At 43.8% G+C, this 16,046-nt stretch overlaps 2 protein-coding genes across 3 annotated transcripts; one reads left to right on the plus strand and one right to left on the minus strand.

Annotated features, from left to right (window-relative positions):
- Positions 1-989: 989 nt before the first annotated feature.
- On the minus strand, positions 990-7,935 carry slc12a9 (solute carrier family 12 member 9). The gene is made up of 14 exons (XM_085936468.1): positions 7,769-7,935; positions 5,844-6,069; positions 5,640-5,774; positions 5,432-5,569; positions 5,037-5,339; positions 4,861-4,968; positions 4,605-4,716; positions 4,361-4,518; positions 4,184-4,266; positions 3,982-4,106; positions 3,567-3,759; positions 3,332-3,506; positions 2,718-2,864; positions 990-2,642 (listed from the first exon to the last, which is right to left on the minus strand). The coding sequence occupies exons 2-14, from the start codon at positions 6,046-6,048 to the stop codon at positions 1,810-1,812; spliced, it is 2,715 nt and encodes a 904-aa protein (XP_085792594.1). The 5' UTR covers positions 6,049-6,069; positions 7,769-7,935; the 3' UTR covers positions 990-1,809.
- Positions 7,936-9,010: 1,075 nt separating this feature from the next.
- gnb2 (guanine nucleotide binding protein (G protein), beta polypeptide 2) lies at positions 9,011-16,005 on the plus strand. 2 transcript variants are annotated; one of them, XM_085936469.1, is made up of 10 exons: positions 9,011-9,465; positions 11,222-11,302; positions 11,409-11,447; positions 11,563-11,669; positions 12,006-12,069; positions 12,213-12,375; positions 13,276-13,342; positions 13,435-13,636; positions 13,742-13,958; positions 14,687-16,005. In XM_085936469.1, the coding sequence occupies exons 2-10, from the start codon at positions 11,246-11,248 to the stop codon at positions 14,791-14,793; spliced, it is 1,023 nt and encodes a 340-aa protein (XP_085792595.1). In that variant the 5' UTR covers positions 9,011-9,465; positions 11,222-11,245; the 3' UTR covers positions 14,794-16,005. The 2 variants fall into 2 exon arrangements, with proteins under 2 accessions (XP_085792595.1, XP_085792596.1); XM_085936470.1 differs by lacking the exon at positions 9,011-9,465 and having other exon boundaries at positions 11,219-11,302.
- Positions 16,006-16,046: the final 41 nt, after the last annotated feature.

The following is a 16,046-nucleotide window of genomic DNA, read 5'->3' on the forward strand; positions in this document are numbered from 1 at the left end:
GAAAATGGCGGTGTACCTAATGGAGAGTCCAAGTGACGTCACAGATCAAACAGCCAATCAGAAAGTGGGGGTGAGGGCGGGTGTGGCACTTTTCACTTTTATTTAAGCCAAGACCATGATTTTTCCCTAATGAAGTGGCCTGTGATTAGGTACACCTGAAAATGGCGGTGTACCTAATAGAGTGTCCAAATGACGTCATGGATCAAACAGCCAATCAGAAAGTGGGGGGTTGTTTGGGTGTGGCACTTTTCACTTTTATTTAAGCTTTGACCATGATTTTTCCCTAATGAAGTGGCCTGTGATTAGGTACACCTGAAAATGGCGGTGTACCTAATAGAGTGTCCAAATGACGTCATAGATCAAACAGCCAATCAGAAAGTGGGGGGTTGTTTGGGTGTGGCACTTTTCACTTTTATTTAAGCTTTGACCATGATTTTTCCCTAATGAAGTGGCCTGTGATTAGGTACACCTGAAAATGGCGGTGTACCTAATAGAGTGTCCGAATGACGTCACAGATCAAACAGCCAATCAGAAAGTGGGGGTGAGGGCGGGTGTGGCACTTTTCACGTTCACTTAAGCTTTTTCCCTAATGAAGTTGCCTATTATTAGAAACACCTGAAAATGGCGGTGTACCTAATGGAGTGCCCGAGTGATGTCACAGATCAAACACCCAATCAGAAAGTGGGGGTGCGGGTGGGTGTGGCACTTTGCACTTTCCGTGAAACTTTGACCAGGATTTTTGATTATTTCCATCCATCCATCCTTCTTCCGCTTTTCCGGGGTCGGGTCGCAGGGGTAGCAGCTTTAGGAGGGACTCCCAGACTTCCTTCTCCCCAGCCCAGCGCGTCCTGGGTCGTTCCCGGGGTTTCATACCGGATTTTTGATTATTTGATTTATAAAAAAATAAATAAAAAAAAGGATCAGTGTGTGTGTGTGTGTGGGGGGGAGTGAACTGATTCTAAAGATTCAGCTCACTTAAAAGAACTGGAATGCACACCACACGGAACCTTGGTTGAGGCAATTTGTTTGTAGTGCAGTAACACGCAGTGTCAAACACAATGGATAACACACTAAAATTGCATTAACTTCATTGCTGATGTTAAAGTAACTGAGTAACATTTCACTTTGTTGTACAATGTTGACCAAATTTGAGCCATAATTGGTCCTGGTCTCATCTTAGTCTGAATTAGAATGTTTTGTATCAAGCAAAACAATGCAAACACAAGGCTCACTTTTTTGCAAGAGATTAGTCTTGCGAAAAAATAAATACATTAAAACAGATAATGCCCCATTATAATATCTTTTAAATACCACAAAATTATGAATGACATCCCTGAAAATGTGGCAATATTTAGGCAACGGTCCCGTATTGGTCAAAATTGTGGTCTTGTTTTCAAGGCTCTTCAACACCTTTAACCTGAACTTGAAAACTGTACTGTACTGTTAGGTCGGTAAACATTGTTTTAATCACCAAAGCAGTTTGAGTGTGTGAAAATTGTAACGTATCCTATGGCAATGTGAATTAATCAAGTATTTACACTTGACTGACAGTAACAAACAGTTTTGAATATACAGCAGGACACTCCAATATGGTTTACCTCCAACAATACAAGAGCTGTACAAAAATTACATAAATTGTTAAATGCAAAACAAGGACCACTGCGAACACAAAGCATTATTATTTTGTAAGTGCTGAATATTTAAGCCATTGTTTGTATTGGACCACATGATATGGCTCAAATGAAGTGTGTGTTGAGTGCATGCTTTGCATCCATGTGTAACCAGTGCTTAGAAGCAGTCAGGAAAGACCTAAAGGTCCGTGTACGTCACTGGGGTGACGCCGTGGATGAGGAGCGTTGGACCCAAACCGCTGGTCACCACTTCCAGCTGGGCCAAGTATGTCTGGGAATGGCTGTGATGAGCGGGCGGCCGCGGCAAATACAGGAAGCGAACAGCAGCTTGGGAACTGTGTTCCGTCAACATAGAGTTCACCGCTGACAGGAAGTGGTCAGAGAGGACGTGGCTCTCTTCCTCGGTACCCATCTGAGCGTGGTGTTGCACCACCGAGTCCCACGGGACGATCCCGATGGACGCTCGGATCCGAAGCTTCTTTAGCAACTCTCGAAAGGTCTCTTCGTTTACCACCCATCCCTGGTCGCTGGACTCGGTCTCCACGTTGAGGAAGATCCTCATTCTGGCGTGGCGCCACTTGTTGGACATGTTGAGCACGCAGGCCATCTGCAACAAAAAAAGGCTGCACACGTCCTGATAATCGCGACAGCTCGGCTGAAGCAGATTGAGAGGCCACACGTCGATGGTCCGCTCCGAACCGTCCACTTTGCTTTGCTTCCCTTCGCCCTCTAAGTGGAAGAAATATCGGCCCAGGCACACGTTCTTGTTCATTTTGATGGCGTCGGAAATGATCCCTACGTACTCTTCTGGGGAGAGCCAGCGAGGGCTCTCCACGTGTCGGACGGGAGGGAAATGGGCCTGAAGTGAAGGCAGGTCAACCCCAAAGTTATATTCGCCGTCTGTGCCTTGTCCTGCTGACGTGCCGCAAAAGGCGGTGTCTTGAAGGAAGAAGTCCTCGGGGGTACAGCTGTCGTAGAAACCCAAAATCAGAGTGTTGGGCTTCATGCCGCCTGGAAGAGAAACACAAACATCGCAGAGTGAATACTGCGCTCAACTCTCGGCTATTTGTCAACTCCTTTTCTTACCGAGGCCTGTGATGCGTAGGAGATGCTGCGTTCCTTGTCTGACGGACGGCGAGAGCGTCAGGTCTACAAAGGCCTTCACTCCGAGCTTGTCCACTAAGCTCAGCCAGAAGTTGTATTGCTGCTGCACGGGGTCTGATGGCAGGGAATCTGAAAGACGGACAAGATCTTGATTCATTATCACAGAGGTTGACCACGAGCACGTGTGGTTGTTTGTGACTCTTGAGAAACTACAGGCACCCATCACAACTACCCCTGATTGCCACTAGGGGGCATGAGACGTGAAAGAAAGACTACTGTACAGTAGATGGAAACGTCTGAATCTACAGGACAAATGAGCATTGTATTTATGACTTCCTGTTTCGTGAAATCATTTACACAATGCACCATTTGCTTATTGTCATCAGAGTGACCTTCATCATCTCAAAATGGCCGACAAGGCCGAGTTAACCGTAAAGAAAACAGGAAGCGAATGAATGGTACACACTGTTACGAGTCATTGTGATGGAGAATTGGCGGAGTGTGCGTGTGCATGGTAGGAGGGGCTGTTTGAGGAGAAGATAAGAATCAGTTAACGCTGTTAGCTGCAGCTGGCCCACACAGACCATTCCCATTACCCAGATCTCCGAGCTGCACGTGGCCCAGGACATACAGTCCTCCCTTTTTCAGCTGGTTGACAAAAAGGATGAGCTGGCAGGAGGAGCGCGGATTGGCGACCATCAACAACACCTGCGGCCTCCAGAACTTCACATGGTCCTTCCTCACATCCAGCATCAGTAGATACTTGCGCACCTACAACCACAATGGAAAGTGAGAAAATTAAGAGCGAGGCGCCATGCGTGTGGACGGTACCTGATGGAAGATGAGGGCTTGACTGATGTAGCCCCAGCTACTGGTGGGAGAGCGGTAGTGGAGGAAAAGCAGCAGAACCAAAAGGAGGACAATACTGCCCGATGAGTAGACTGGGTTGATGACGAACATCATGACTAAACAGCTCAGGATCCCCAGCAGACACGTGTGCCAGGAGAAAAACTGGAAGGTTGGCCTGTAAAAAGAATCAGAAAGACAAACAGAAGTCTGTTTTTGATCATTTGCCATCAACTTAACTATATATTTTCAGGCCAACACTTTTGGGAATTAATTACAAATTTCCAAACACACACAGGCCCATGGCTTGAGGATTGTCACACTTGGCAATATAAAATGACTGCAGACGATTATTTCAGGAAAATGGCAGACTGGCTTCCCTGTAGTCTACATTGAGTACCTAAAATTTGGGGCCGACGCCCACTCGAGAGCCAAGCAGGCCAGGTCAACAGCTGCGTAGGCAAGCAAGTAGAAAACCGTCACCAAGCTGGCAACGGCATTGAGCTGGCCTGCAAACACCACACACTGCAATGCAAACGCAGAAGCAAGTTATAACACCCCCACCAAAAAAAACCCACAAAAAAAACAGAGAGCCCACTAACCTGGGCCAGTCCCCACGTATAGACCACCGCCATCCATGGGTTCCCCGATCTGGTGGTGATAGTAGCAGGTGCTAATGGCAAACCTGAAAAAAATAAAATAAAGAAACAAATATCTGCTTAGAAAAAAATGAATTTGGATAAAAATGGTGCAGTCTTCTTGGTGAGCTTAGGTTGTACCAAAGAGATGATCCACAGCAAGAGCATGCAGAATGCGGGACGCTCCTATCATGGAGCACATTGCAGCAAAGAGAGCACCACAGTATATCCCAATAGTCACAAAAGGTGGCCAGATGTTAATTCTCTGGAGGAAACCATAATCCTGAATCAGAAGAGTTCTATAGAGAGAGGAAAAAAAAAATCAATCATAATTTACAACAGCAGTGACGTGGAATAAAATCCAAGTTTGGCTTCAGTTTCTCACCTGTCACAAGTGGCACTGACCAAGAGGAAGAAAAGGATGTAGACAATGAAGGTGTAAATGACGGCCACGATGGTTCCTTTAGGGATGGACACACTGGGAGTTTCCAGGTCCCCTTCAGTGACAACAACAATCTAGAAGTTAGTGTCGATGTACAAGTATTTGTACTCATTTAAGAAACGATCCGATACCATAACATCCGATACCACTTTACTAGAGCGCCATACTGATACACTGATATCATATATATATTTATAACCTGACATGTTGGCTCCGGCCATGATTCCGGTGCAGCTGGTGAACATAACGGCAAACACGGTGGCGAACGACATGACCGAGTTGGTGCTGTAGTCCAACGAGTAACCAGCTGCGGGGCAAAAGTGTGACACGTGCATGTCAACATTTCAAAAGACTAAAACACCTTGAAATACTCACAGCCCAGGTTGTTCTTTAGCGTTGTCACGTTAAAGCTTGTGTAGCTAGCGTTGTAACGTAGCGTCTGATTGCTAGGCCCCGTGTGACTGATGACAAAATCCAGAGGCTTAACGGCCAAAGCGCTGATGAAGACGGACAGCAGCGATACGCTGACCAGCAGCAGGATGCCGAAGGCCATCCGGGAGTAGATGTGGGCGCCCACCAGACACACCAGCAGACACAGCAGGAGGACCACCGAAGAGTAGAGCACAGTGTACCAGTAGCCTTGAGGGAGCACGCGCATGCCTTCGGACATGGACGTTTCTGAAAAGAAATCAAGAATGCAAAGGCTCTTCAACGATACGTATAAATCTTTTTAAATGTTACAGATAATTGAAAAACAACAAAAATCCTACCGGCATCCATGCCAAACACATCAAGAATAGCCTCCACCAGACCAAGAACGTATTCTCCACACGCAAAGACTTTTGCTAAGAAGAACATCAAGCCGATACTGCCGCCGAACTCGGGTCCCAGCGATCGACTGATCATGTCTGATGAACGAAGTCAGGCTTTTTGTGACACAAGAGGCTCGGCACAGAAATACAATTTGAAGAAGGATACAGTATGCGCCGCCTCCTTGTATGGCCCCGTTGGTGGAAATTGCGCAGATGGATAGGATGGTGAGCGCGATGATGAAGTAGGCAACCATCACCATCAGAAGGCCTTGGAGGAGCCCCGCGTGACCAACAACAAAACCTAAAAAAAGAGGAGCTCAAGTCAACCAAAGTACACACAAATATTTCCGCTGAAGTTTTCGCAGCTCACCCGTTCTTAGGAACAACACGATGCTGAACATGGAGAGGATGGTCGGCACCATCACGCCGAAAAACGTGTTGAGCTTTCGAGGTTCTTTACTCGGTATCGCAGACGTGGTGTCAGGGGGCGTGTCCGGTACGGTGCCGCATGTCGCCACCGCCATGGTCATACCGCACACCCCTGAAGAGACGAGGGGGGTGCGCTCGTTCGACATGCTCGCTTCCTTACTTGGCCCCTGTGGAACAGAAATCAGGATGAAAATAAGCAAGAAATCAAATTTTGAAAACAAATCATGTTAAGAGCACCTTGTGGAGGCTGCTACTAACTTAGACATGTGAAAACAAGTTTTTGAAGAATGTGCCACACCACTGGCGCAATATTCCTTCCATATCATATCTTGTCATTTTCTAACATTGGACCACAACACTACATGATACATTTAACAAAAAAGATTCCGTATAATGTGATCTAGTTTCCTCAAAATGACTGACCCACAATTTGTCACATGTTCAGAGGTTCCTGAAAAAGACAATAACTTACATTATGACCACTCCGTGACTTATTACATATGATTAGGCTCATCTGAGCATGTTTAAATGTGATTTTATATAACTAAAATGTTGATGAGTTCTAACAGTCTGATTAAGAAAGTTAACTAACCAACATCCTGTGACAACAGTCACCTGATTTTAAAATGCATTTGACAAGTCATGTTACTCCTTCACAATCAATTTGAGCCACATTTTGTTCTTATTTCCAGCCTGGGTGGACAGCAGAATGTATTTGCTTCCATGAAGCGAAGCCAAGATGAAACAATTCCACACTCGCACGAATGGCCAGCCAGCTTGTGATGTTTTGTGACGCGTTGCGCTAATAAAGAAAAACTGCTCACACCTCAGCTTGGTATTTGGAGCCAGCTGACTCACAGCTTCGTGTCTCGTTTGACATTAAACTTAAAGAAAGAAAAAAAAGAAAAGAGCTTGGTGGTGTGTATTTCTTCCTTTTTTGTTGCAATGCAAGCCCCCCCCCCCCCCTCCAATTGCTTAAGCAGCAACTGTCATGACACCAGACATGAAAATTCTCTTCTACTTGAGATTCCGACATCATTCAAATAGTAAAGCAGGACTGGAGTAAAGTATCTCCTGGTCTGTTCTTCATATTTTGGGGGCCCAGTATGCAGACTTTACCATATATAGAATCATATGCATCATTTCTAAAAGGGCCCTTGCCTTAGGTCACCTACATGAGAGAAGCATTCAGAAAAAGAAATAAAGCACACATGCAAGGGTTTCATGTGATAAGTACTAATTATATCAGAGTTTTTAATTCACCCAAAGCTAAAGAGGAGTAATTAGCTAAGTATCTTTATTTTGTTGGGACACTGGTCCCTCACTTTTTAAATCAGATGATGACATCATTATTCTGTGGTGGACCCAGAATTGGAAACCACTGTTGTCGTGGCCAGGTAGTTTCAATTGCAGCCATAGAAGCGAGTCATAGAAAACATGCCAAAGTGGGATGTAACTGGTTTCATGTACGGTAGTTACTGATACCTCAATTGTTTGCTGATGCTAAAACTAAACATGCCGTCCAGATGTTGATACAAAGCACCTGGAACTATCTACAGAGGCCATCTAGTGGTCCCTCTGCCTTAGTTTGTAGCGCGTTTAGAATCGATTCTGTCACATTTACGCAGAACGGTGGCGGATTTGGACGTTAAAAAGTTTCTATTTTCAAGAGGCATTGAGAGAAGTGCTCCCTTGCTAGTGTTGTTATGGAGTCAGGAAGTGAAAGCAGCTCGGCGGCACAAGGCGTAAAATAATTCAAACCTAAAACAAAACTGCATCATCAAAAGTGACATTGAAACGTCCACAATGGAAGTACATTTGGGCTCGTGCAAGAGAGCATTCCTCGGTGAGGATTCTTAGACTTACCGCGACCGTCCCTGGATAAACAGTAGCCCACTTCCGGCGTGTAAACGTCCGCCTTAGGTCCACTTGGCGCTGGTTGTTGCCGTCCCGGGCCGGTGATCGGCGCCGAGCTGAGAGCTGGGGCCTGTGCAGGAAGATGCCCAATAACAACACGGCGGCATGACACGCCTGGTTGCTCGAAACTGTCACGAGAGAGGGGAAAACAGACCATGTGACTAACTAAAGGGTGCGACGCTACTTTTCGACGCTACTTTTCGACGTTAGCCACGCCCCTTTACGTCCTAACCAGACACGCAAACGTATTTCTTGATTCACCCTAACCCTACATAAATATGTATTTGTTATCTTATGTATATATTTTATATTTACTTATTTGATTAATTTATTTATTCCAACACAGTAAAAATAAATTCGTATGTGTTAAGTTGGATATGTTTCACACACCAGGGGGCGTTGTTGTTAAACTCAAATAGAAGATTGCAAGGGCTCTACTGGTCACATGATAAGGTACAGTCGCCTGGCCAAATGCAGCCCTCGGCAAAACCTGCCCAGCGGGCCGCAAAGGGGCCACTCTGATCTTGAATCTCACGTAAAAAAAACTGGGTGGTTTTAAACAAAGGCGCCCTATGCTGAGTTGTTTAACTATGCACAATAAATAAAAGACCATGACAAAAATAACTAGTCTTCTGAAATGTCATCCACATTCTTACAATATGACAACTACCATATGATAAACCAGTCGAGGAAAATGCAGATTAAAACTTTGTTAGTTCATGTGCTTGTGTTGGAATAAAAACTAGAACAGTTACAGTTAGAGGCAATTAACCCCAGTGGGTCCGGGCAGCTGATGTGACCACAAATTGAAGTCTGTCTGGAAGGCCATTTACTGTATATGTATCACAGCATTATCTTGATCTTCAAATGGGAAATAACATTTAAAGGGTGTGTCAAACATGCATTTGTTGGTTGAATATTTGCAGATCCCTTTGCTGCGCAGAGGCTTAACCTCGTGATATCTGCCCGCTCCCTTGTAATTAGAACGAGAAAAAAAACCTACTCGCAAACACGACACGGCTGATTATTGCCTGGTAGGAAACAAACAAAAAAATATGGTTTTGTTATCGTATTACGAGACGCTTTTTGCAGGTTTGCTTTTCTATTGTACATTAGTCGAGTGATGAAGGGGAGGGAGGAGAGAGGGGGGGGGGGGGGTGTCGAGGAGGAGGGAGGAGGAGGAAACCACTGAGAGAGGAAGGAAATGAAGATCACGTCACGAAGAGCAAAATCCGAGTAAAAAAAACGAGCGAGTGCTATTTGACGCTCCTTGGCTTGACGCGAGCGTGAACCGGAGTGGAGCTTATCTATAATCAACATGTTGACGTGGACTTGTTCGGCGTGAAAAAGGGGGAAAAACCGCTACGCAACAGCTGTAGATTTTTTTTTTGCTCTCTTTTTTTTTCTTGTGTGGAAATGTGTGAAGACCTCCTCCTCTTCCTCCTCCGTGTGCCTGCCCACTGACGCCTCTTCGTGTGCATCTTTCTCTGCATATTTCCTTTTTTTTTTTTAGGACATATATAAAGCAACGCGAGAGAAAATAGTTATTGTTAAAAACAGCGGGATATCTATATATATTAAATTTATTCATTAAAGGGAGTTGGCTTTTTCCACGACAATCAGAGGAGCATCGGTGGAATTAACAGGTAGCCACAAATCATTAAAGTGCATAGGCCAGTTTTCAATGTGTAAAATGGCTGGGTGATGATGATGATGACGATGACGACGATGATGATGGTGCTCTAACCATCTGCATTGAAAAACATCTTGTTGCTATGACTGCCTCCATGGGCCTGTTGTCCATTTTGAATGAAGTGTGGAGCATTCTCCCTCTTCCCGTGCTTTTCGTTTTGCTTTCGTGTTGACTGTGGTAAGAATCTGGGCCTCACTATCCCTGACATTACACTCTTCATGTTCGCTGTGGGCTCTCCTCCAGCTGCAGATGTAACCATGGTGTGCAAGTCAAAGGGGTGGGGCAGCGTGCTCTTAGCTAAAAAAAAAAAAAAAAATGCCCTGAGCGGATCATGCATTCATACAAAGATGCCAATAGTTAAAAAAAAAAGAAAAAAAGAGATATGTTAAAAACGGGTCATTTTGTCCCCCATTAGATGTTTGCTAGGCCTCATTTTGGTAACTGCACATCTCAGCTCTTCAATGCTTACACAAGCAGAGGTGTCAGGTGGTGACACACGTTTTTGGAATCTATTATTCGTGGTGTATAGTTTCAATTTCTGTCAAGAATTTAAGCCACATGATTGATTCAAATATGCAATTCTCAGTGTATTATGGTGACCCCGGTTGGCCTCAAGTAAATTTAGGATTTAAATCCACCTCCATTCCAAGATAGATTAACCTTGTTAGTTAATAATAGTGCATCCCGGCTTGATACACAAGTGTTACAGGTCCCCTCGGCTTTTGTGGGAGTGGTCCCTCAGCATCTTCTGCCTGCTAGTGATTCTCACTGGCTCTGTGGCATCTTAATCTGTGCAGGCACCGTTGTAAACAGATTACAGGGTTTATCCTCACTCGTAGTTAGAGATTAAAAAAAAAAAACATGGTTTTATTTTATTTTTTTATCTAATGTCCAGATCAGGGATGAGGAAAGCCAATCATTAGATGAACCACTCACCAGACACTTTGTTAGTTACACATAATGAGATTCAATATATAAATTATATGACAAATTCTGCCTTTGCAAATATAACATGTTTGTCAGAGAGGTTTTAATCGACTTTTAATCTAATATTTTCGTTGTCTCATTTAACTGGGTGATGCTTGGCAGTTCTACATCATATATATTACCTTTTGTTATTAAAAAGGTATAGTATTATTTTTATATATAGAGCTCCTATTTATAGACTCTACAGGTGTACCTAAATGGGTGTCCGGTCAGCCAAATTACGTATTTAAATGCAAAAAGGTTTAGACACAAAACAAGTTATTGCCTCTGCACTACTCCACTGCAGTTGTCTGTAGAGCAATGGTTCTCAAACAATTTTTTTCACCAAGTACAGCCTAAAAATAAATGTGGGTCTAAAGTACCTCCATCATGACTAACATTAAAACACAGGCGAATAGTAGAGCTAGTAAGTGTTGATCAAAAAACAGATTTTATTCCTAAAATCTATGTTTTATATTATACTGTGCTTAAACACAGGTAGAAAGAAAACTGTGCTTGAATGATTCAAATGTATCTTGAAACTGTAATGCAAATGAATTGATCTAAAAAGTGAAATACAACTGAATGGTAGGCGGTGACTCGCCACTAGAGGGAGCCTGTGCCCCACTCTTGGAAATCCCTGCCATATATTATACATGCATTGGATATCATTCAACTGTGCAAGTGTACCTGATGTTGTATCCAGAGATTGGACTCTTATGTTCTTCTTCTCCAACTAACAGGCCGCATCGAGACCAAATTCCAAAATGAGTGAGCTGGAGCAGCTTCGCCAGGAGGCCGAGCAGCTGAGGAACCAGATACGAGTATGTTGAGTATTTCTTTGAATCACAAACGGTTCTCCTTTCTACTGTAAAGTATATGCTGTGCGATGACTTGTTTCATTCATCCCTCCTTCTTGGTGTTTTACAGGATGCTAGGAAAGCATGTGGAGATTCAACCTTGACACAGGTGTGACACAGAATGACTGATGATAAGAAAATCCAATTAAGAGCATGGAGTAAAAATAAAAAAAGGAGATCCTGTTGTCCTGTTTTAGAAATCTGTGTCCTCGTGTGTTACCTAGATAACTGCTGGTCTGGATCCAGTGGGGCGGATACAGATGCGAACAAGACGCACCCTTCGAGGCCACCTTGCTAAGATCTATGCCATGCATTGGGGGTCAGACTCAAGGTGGGCCCAACGTTTGCTGGTTCTCACTATATTCAGTGAAATGAGTCAAATCGATTGCAACCTTGATGAAGGTCTGCAGGTCTACAGAGTGCAATTTTCATGATTATTGTTGTTTTATGAGTGTGCGCTAGATGCGTTTGTTATGATGCACAGGGTGAAAGAAGTCATGAGATTAATCGAGCATTGCGCAAGTGTTCAATACAAAGGGGGGGGGGGAGTGAATTCTGCTAAGATGTTTGTAAAAGTTAAGAAAGCATTTGCAGTAATCACTGCGTTGTGCTTTGTGAAGAAGCCCAAGTGAGTGCTGATCATATGAGGTAATGTGCGTCTCTGCAGGCTTCTTGTTAGCGCCTCTCAAGATGGCAAACTGATCGTGTGGGACAGCTACACCACTAACAAGGTACACTCGCACAGTCGTAACACTTCTCCTGACATCTTCCGTCAATTCCCTACATTAGTAACAGTCTACGTTGTTTCCCTCGTTGCTATCCCAAATGTTGCATTACGTGTCACCTTTTTTTTTTTTTTTTTCTCCCTCCCAAGATCCACGCCATCCCTCTGCGCTCCTCCTGGGTGATGACCTGCGCGTACGCCCCATCCGGGAACTACGTGGCATGTGGAGGCCTTGATAACATCTGCTCCATCTACTGCCTGAAAACACGTGAGGGGAACGTCCGCATCAGCCGGGAACTACCTGGGCATACAGGTGAGAGAGCTTTGTCCTTAATCTGATGAACCAAGCGCACTTTGATTGGCTGGCTCGTGAAGATGGAGATTTTGATTCACATGCTTAATTAATCACTGGCTGGTAATGAGGCGAGATGTTACCTCATGTCATCTAGATGTGAGGAATTGCAGCGCGTGGTTATTTCTTTAAATAGGGTCTGCTGCTTTAATAAATGATGTGGCCTAATTAATCGCTGGGTCACGTACTACGTACTTGCATAAATAAACGTCACACCTTGGATAAATGCCTCATTTTCTTTGCTGACTACTTTGGACGCGTCTGCTGAATGCACTGAAGCCACGCCCTGCTTAACTGTCAATCAAATTACTCCACTACGGATGCTACGCAGTGCTATCCGATATAACTGTATTAGCAATGGTTTTATTTTTTTGTATTCACTAATCAGATTTCAAATCCACATCTGAGGGCCAGCTAGTGGCCACCCAGTGCACAAGTAGCACATTCGTCTCATAGTTCGGAGGTTGGGCTTTCAATCTGGGCCCTGGTCTTCCCATGTACAGTTTGCGTGTCAAACGCTCCAAAAGAAGATGCATGGAAGGCTCACTGAATTGCCCAGAGGCGTAATTGTGAGTGTGAACGGTTGTTTGTCTATATGGAGTAAGTGCCCTGCCATTGGCTGGCATTGAGTTCAGGGCGTAGCCTGCCTCACAGCTAAATTCAGCTGGGATAGGCTCCAGCTCACCCGGGTCCCGAAAGAGAAAAAAAAGCCATATGGAAAATAGATGGCTAGCTGGCTCTGATGTCAGAATTGTTCCGTCACCTGATTGGTTGATTAGAGCAGGCCAAGTTCGACTAGCAAAAACAGTGTGTGAGGTAAATGTTAACTAAGCATCACGTTTTCTACATGCGTTGTCTCAGGTTACCTGTCATGTTGCCGTTTCATCGACGACAATCAAATCATCACGAGTTCAGGAGACACCACCTGGTGAGTTCAATACGTTGTACACATTCCCATAACTCTTTTTTTTTTCTTTTTTCAATTATCGTCATCTGACCTCAATGTTCTTTGCCCCAAAGCGCATTGTGGGACATCGAGACGAGCCAGCAGACCACGGTGTTCTCTGGCCACACGGGCGACGTCATGAGTCTGTCTCTGGCGCCCGACCTGCGCACCTTTGTGTCGGGGGCGTGCGACGCCTCGGTCAAACTGTGGGACATCAGGGACAGCATGTGTCGACAGACCTTCACGGGACACGAGTCGGATATTAACGCTATCTGTGTGAGTGTCTGAACAATGGCTCCATGACTAGTATGACTCGAGATGATCCTTCAATGTTTATCGATGGAGTCATCCGTTTACCTCACGAGGCGTCGTCTCTTTTAGTTCTTCCCCAACGGCAGCGCTTTTGCCACGGGCTCCGACGACGCCACCTGCAGGCTGTTTGACCTGCGTGCGGACCAGGAACTCAGTCTCTATTGCCATGACAACATCATCTGCGGCATCACCTCAGTGGCTTTCTCCCGCTCTGGCCGCCTGCTGCTGGCTGGCTACGATGACTTTAACTGCAACATCTGGGACGCCATGAAGGGAGACAGAGCAGGTGGGTGCAGAACATATTTCACAGACGTACCTGATCTTTTTTTTTTTTTTTAGAAAATTCATCATTAAACTAAATACTTGTATGAAAAACACCTATAGATTATCAACATACTGTCAAACATATGAATAAGTACAACAATGCTACTCGCGTTTCGTTTGTAACCGAAAAATGCCGATTATGTTCATATGAAAAACATTTCTGGGCTGTAAATATTAATACTATAATAACCGAGTGTACATCTATGTGCCACGTAAAAAATATTCTTACGTTAGTACTTAAAAAAAAAAATCTACACACATTCCAATGAAAATTGTGCATATTTTAAAAGTAATGAAAATAATAAACAGCTCTCCTTGCAGGCCACAAAAAATATACTGTAAAGTGGATTCCCGCTTGACAAATTCAAATGAATATACTGTAATAGATTAAAACTAAATGCGGAATTGAATCGGAACCCAAGGAAAGATGCAAATAATCATAAAGTCATCAAAATCCTTGCGTTAAATAAATTATTTAGGGCAAAATGGCGGTAAATAATTTGCCTTTAGACAATAAAGTCTTTCATTTTTACACATTTACAGCGTTATTTTGGTGTCAGATTGTGAAGTACCATGAAACACAAGGCCCGCTGTGTTCTGTGTGGGGTTAAGACGTCTCAGCTCGAGTCTGGAGAGCAAAACATTTGAACGTTAACAAGTCTCCTTTTGTCTGTGCCGACCCTCCTCCAGGAGTCTTGGCCGGCCATGACAATCGTGTGAGCTGTCTGGGTGTGACTGATGATGGCATGGCTGTGTCCACCGGGTCCTGGGACAGCTTCCTTAAGATCTGGAACTAAAGGAAGACACACACATGCACACACTTCCTGGAACACAAGTGTTTGCACTGTATGTAAGGTCCAACAAAGTGCAACAAGTGTAGGCTACATAAGACATAGTATGAAGACTTAGTCACACACACACACACACACACACACACACACACACACACACACACACACACACACACACACACACACACACACACACACACACACACGCACACACACACGCGCACACACACGCACGTGCTACCTTCAGCTGACTCAAGTGCAAAAACTGCAGCTGCGAGGTTACACTCAAACACAACACAGTGTATAATAATTTAAAAAAAAATATAAAAAAAACATCAACACAATGTGACCAAATTTAAATCTCCAGCTTTCTTATATTAAAAGGAAAAAACACACAACTATGACCTGAAGCCTTTTAAAATGTTCCCCCCCCCACCCAACCCCGCCCCTGAGAGACACAGCTCAGAAGACGTCAAAAGGACAATTCTGTCTTTGTTTACAATGAAGTCCAAAATGCACTTAAGACGAATACTACTCTACTGTGTACTTTCTGTCTCAGTGCCACTTGTGTTGCTTTTCGGGAGAATGTGGAAAAGAGTCAGTGATATTGTGAGGAAAAAAAAAAAAAAGTCAGATAAAGTGGTTCCAAAAAAGTGTCTTCAAATTAAAACATGTTTTCGTTTTTTATAGCTATACCCCATATTCAGTGCTTCCTTTTTTTTTCTTTTTTAGTTCTTTTTACACTTAATTTGTCCATGTTCTTCCCTTGTGCCTCAGATACACTTAAAGGATTATAACTAGAAAATATTGATAAGGGGAAAAGTAACTTGAGAACGTGGCTAAAAAGTAAAAGCAGTGAGACGAGTCTGAATGAAGCAGGAGCCAGTATTCAAACTTTAATCTGAATATCACGATGGTAAAATTGTACATAATATTAATAAATAATATCCTCTTCTGCCAGTGAATGGGGTCTTTTTTGAAGCACTGTTGGTGCCAATATATTTGTGTCATACTTGCACAATGGTTTTTATTATGTTTTAAAGGTCATTGAATGTGGATGACCTAAATTTTGATAGGCTGCTTTTGGAAGTCAGATGTTTATAGGCACAATGATCAGTTATGGTAGAATACAAAAGCCTTAAGAGTACAGTAGCAAAACTGAATGCCAAGGGGATGAAAATTTATCAAAATTAAATACAGCACATCAGTGTACATTTTGGCACTATTGTAGCCCATTTGTCATTTTTTTATTTTTAAAC

Source organism: Syngnathus leptorhynchus, chromosome 17 (genome assembly GCF_054491065.1).
Source record: "Syngnathus leptorhynchus isolate UIUO chromosome 17, UIUO_Slep, whole genome shotgun sequence".
Lineage (NCBI taxonomy): Eukaryota > Metazoa > Chordata > Actinopteri > Syngnathiformes > Syngnathidae > Syngnathus > Syngnathus leptorhynchus.

Bases quoted from the DNA above. Each gene is read 5' to 3' on its own strand.
- slc12a9 (XM_085936468.1), bottom strand. From the start codon at position 6,048: ATGTCGAACGAGCGCACCCCCCTCGTCTCTTCAGGGGTGTGCGGTATG. The intron at 5,570-5,639 runs GTATCCTTCTTC...TTCGTTCATCAG, and splicing joins ACAAGGAGGCGGCGCATACT to ACATGATCAGTCGATCGCTG. The intron at 2,643-2,717 runs GTAAGAAAAGGA...TTTCTCTTCCAG, and splicing joins CCTACGCATCACAGGCCTCG to GCGGCATGAAGCCCAACACT.
- gnb2 (XM_085936469.1), top strand. From the start codon at position 11,246: ATGAGTGAGCTGGAGCAGCTTCGCCAGGAGGCCGAGCAGCTGAGGAAC. The intron at 11,303-11,408 runs GTATGTTGAGTA...GGTGTTTTACAG, and splicing joins AGCTGAGGAACCAGATACGA to GATGCTAGGAAAGCATGTGG. The intron at 11,448-11,562 runs GTGTGACACAGA...TGTGTTACCTAG, and splicing joins GAGATTCAACCTTGACACAG to ATAACTGCTGGTCTGGATCC.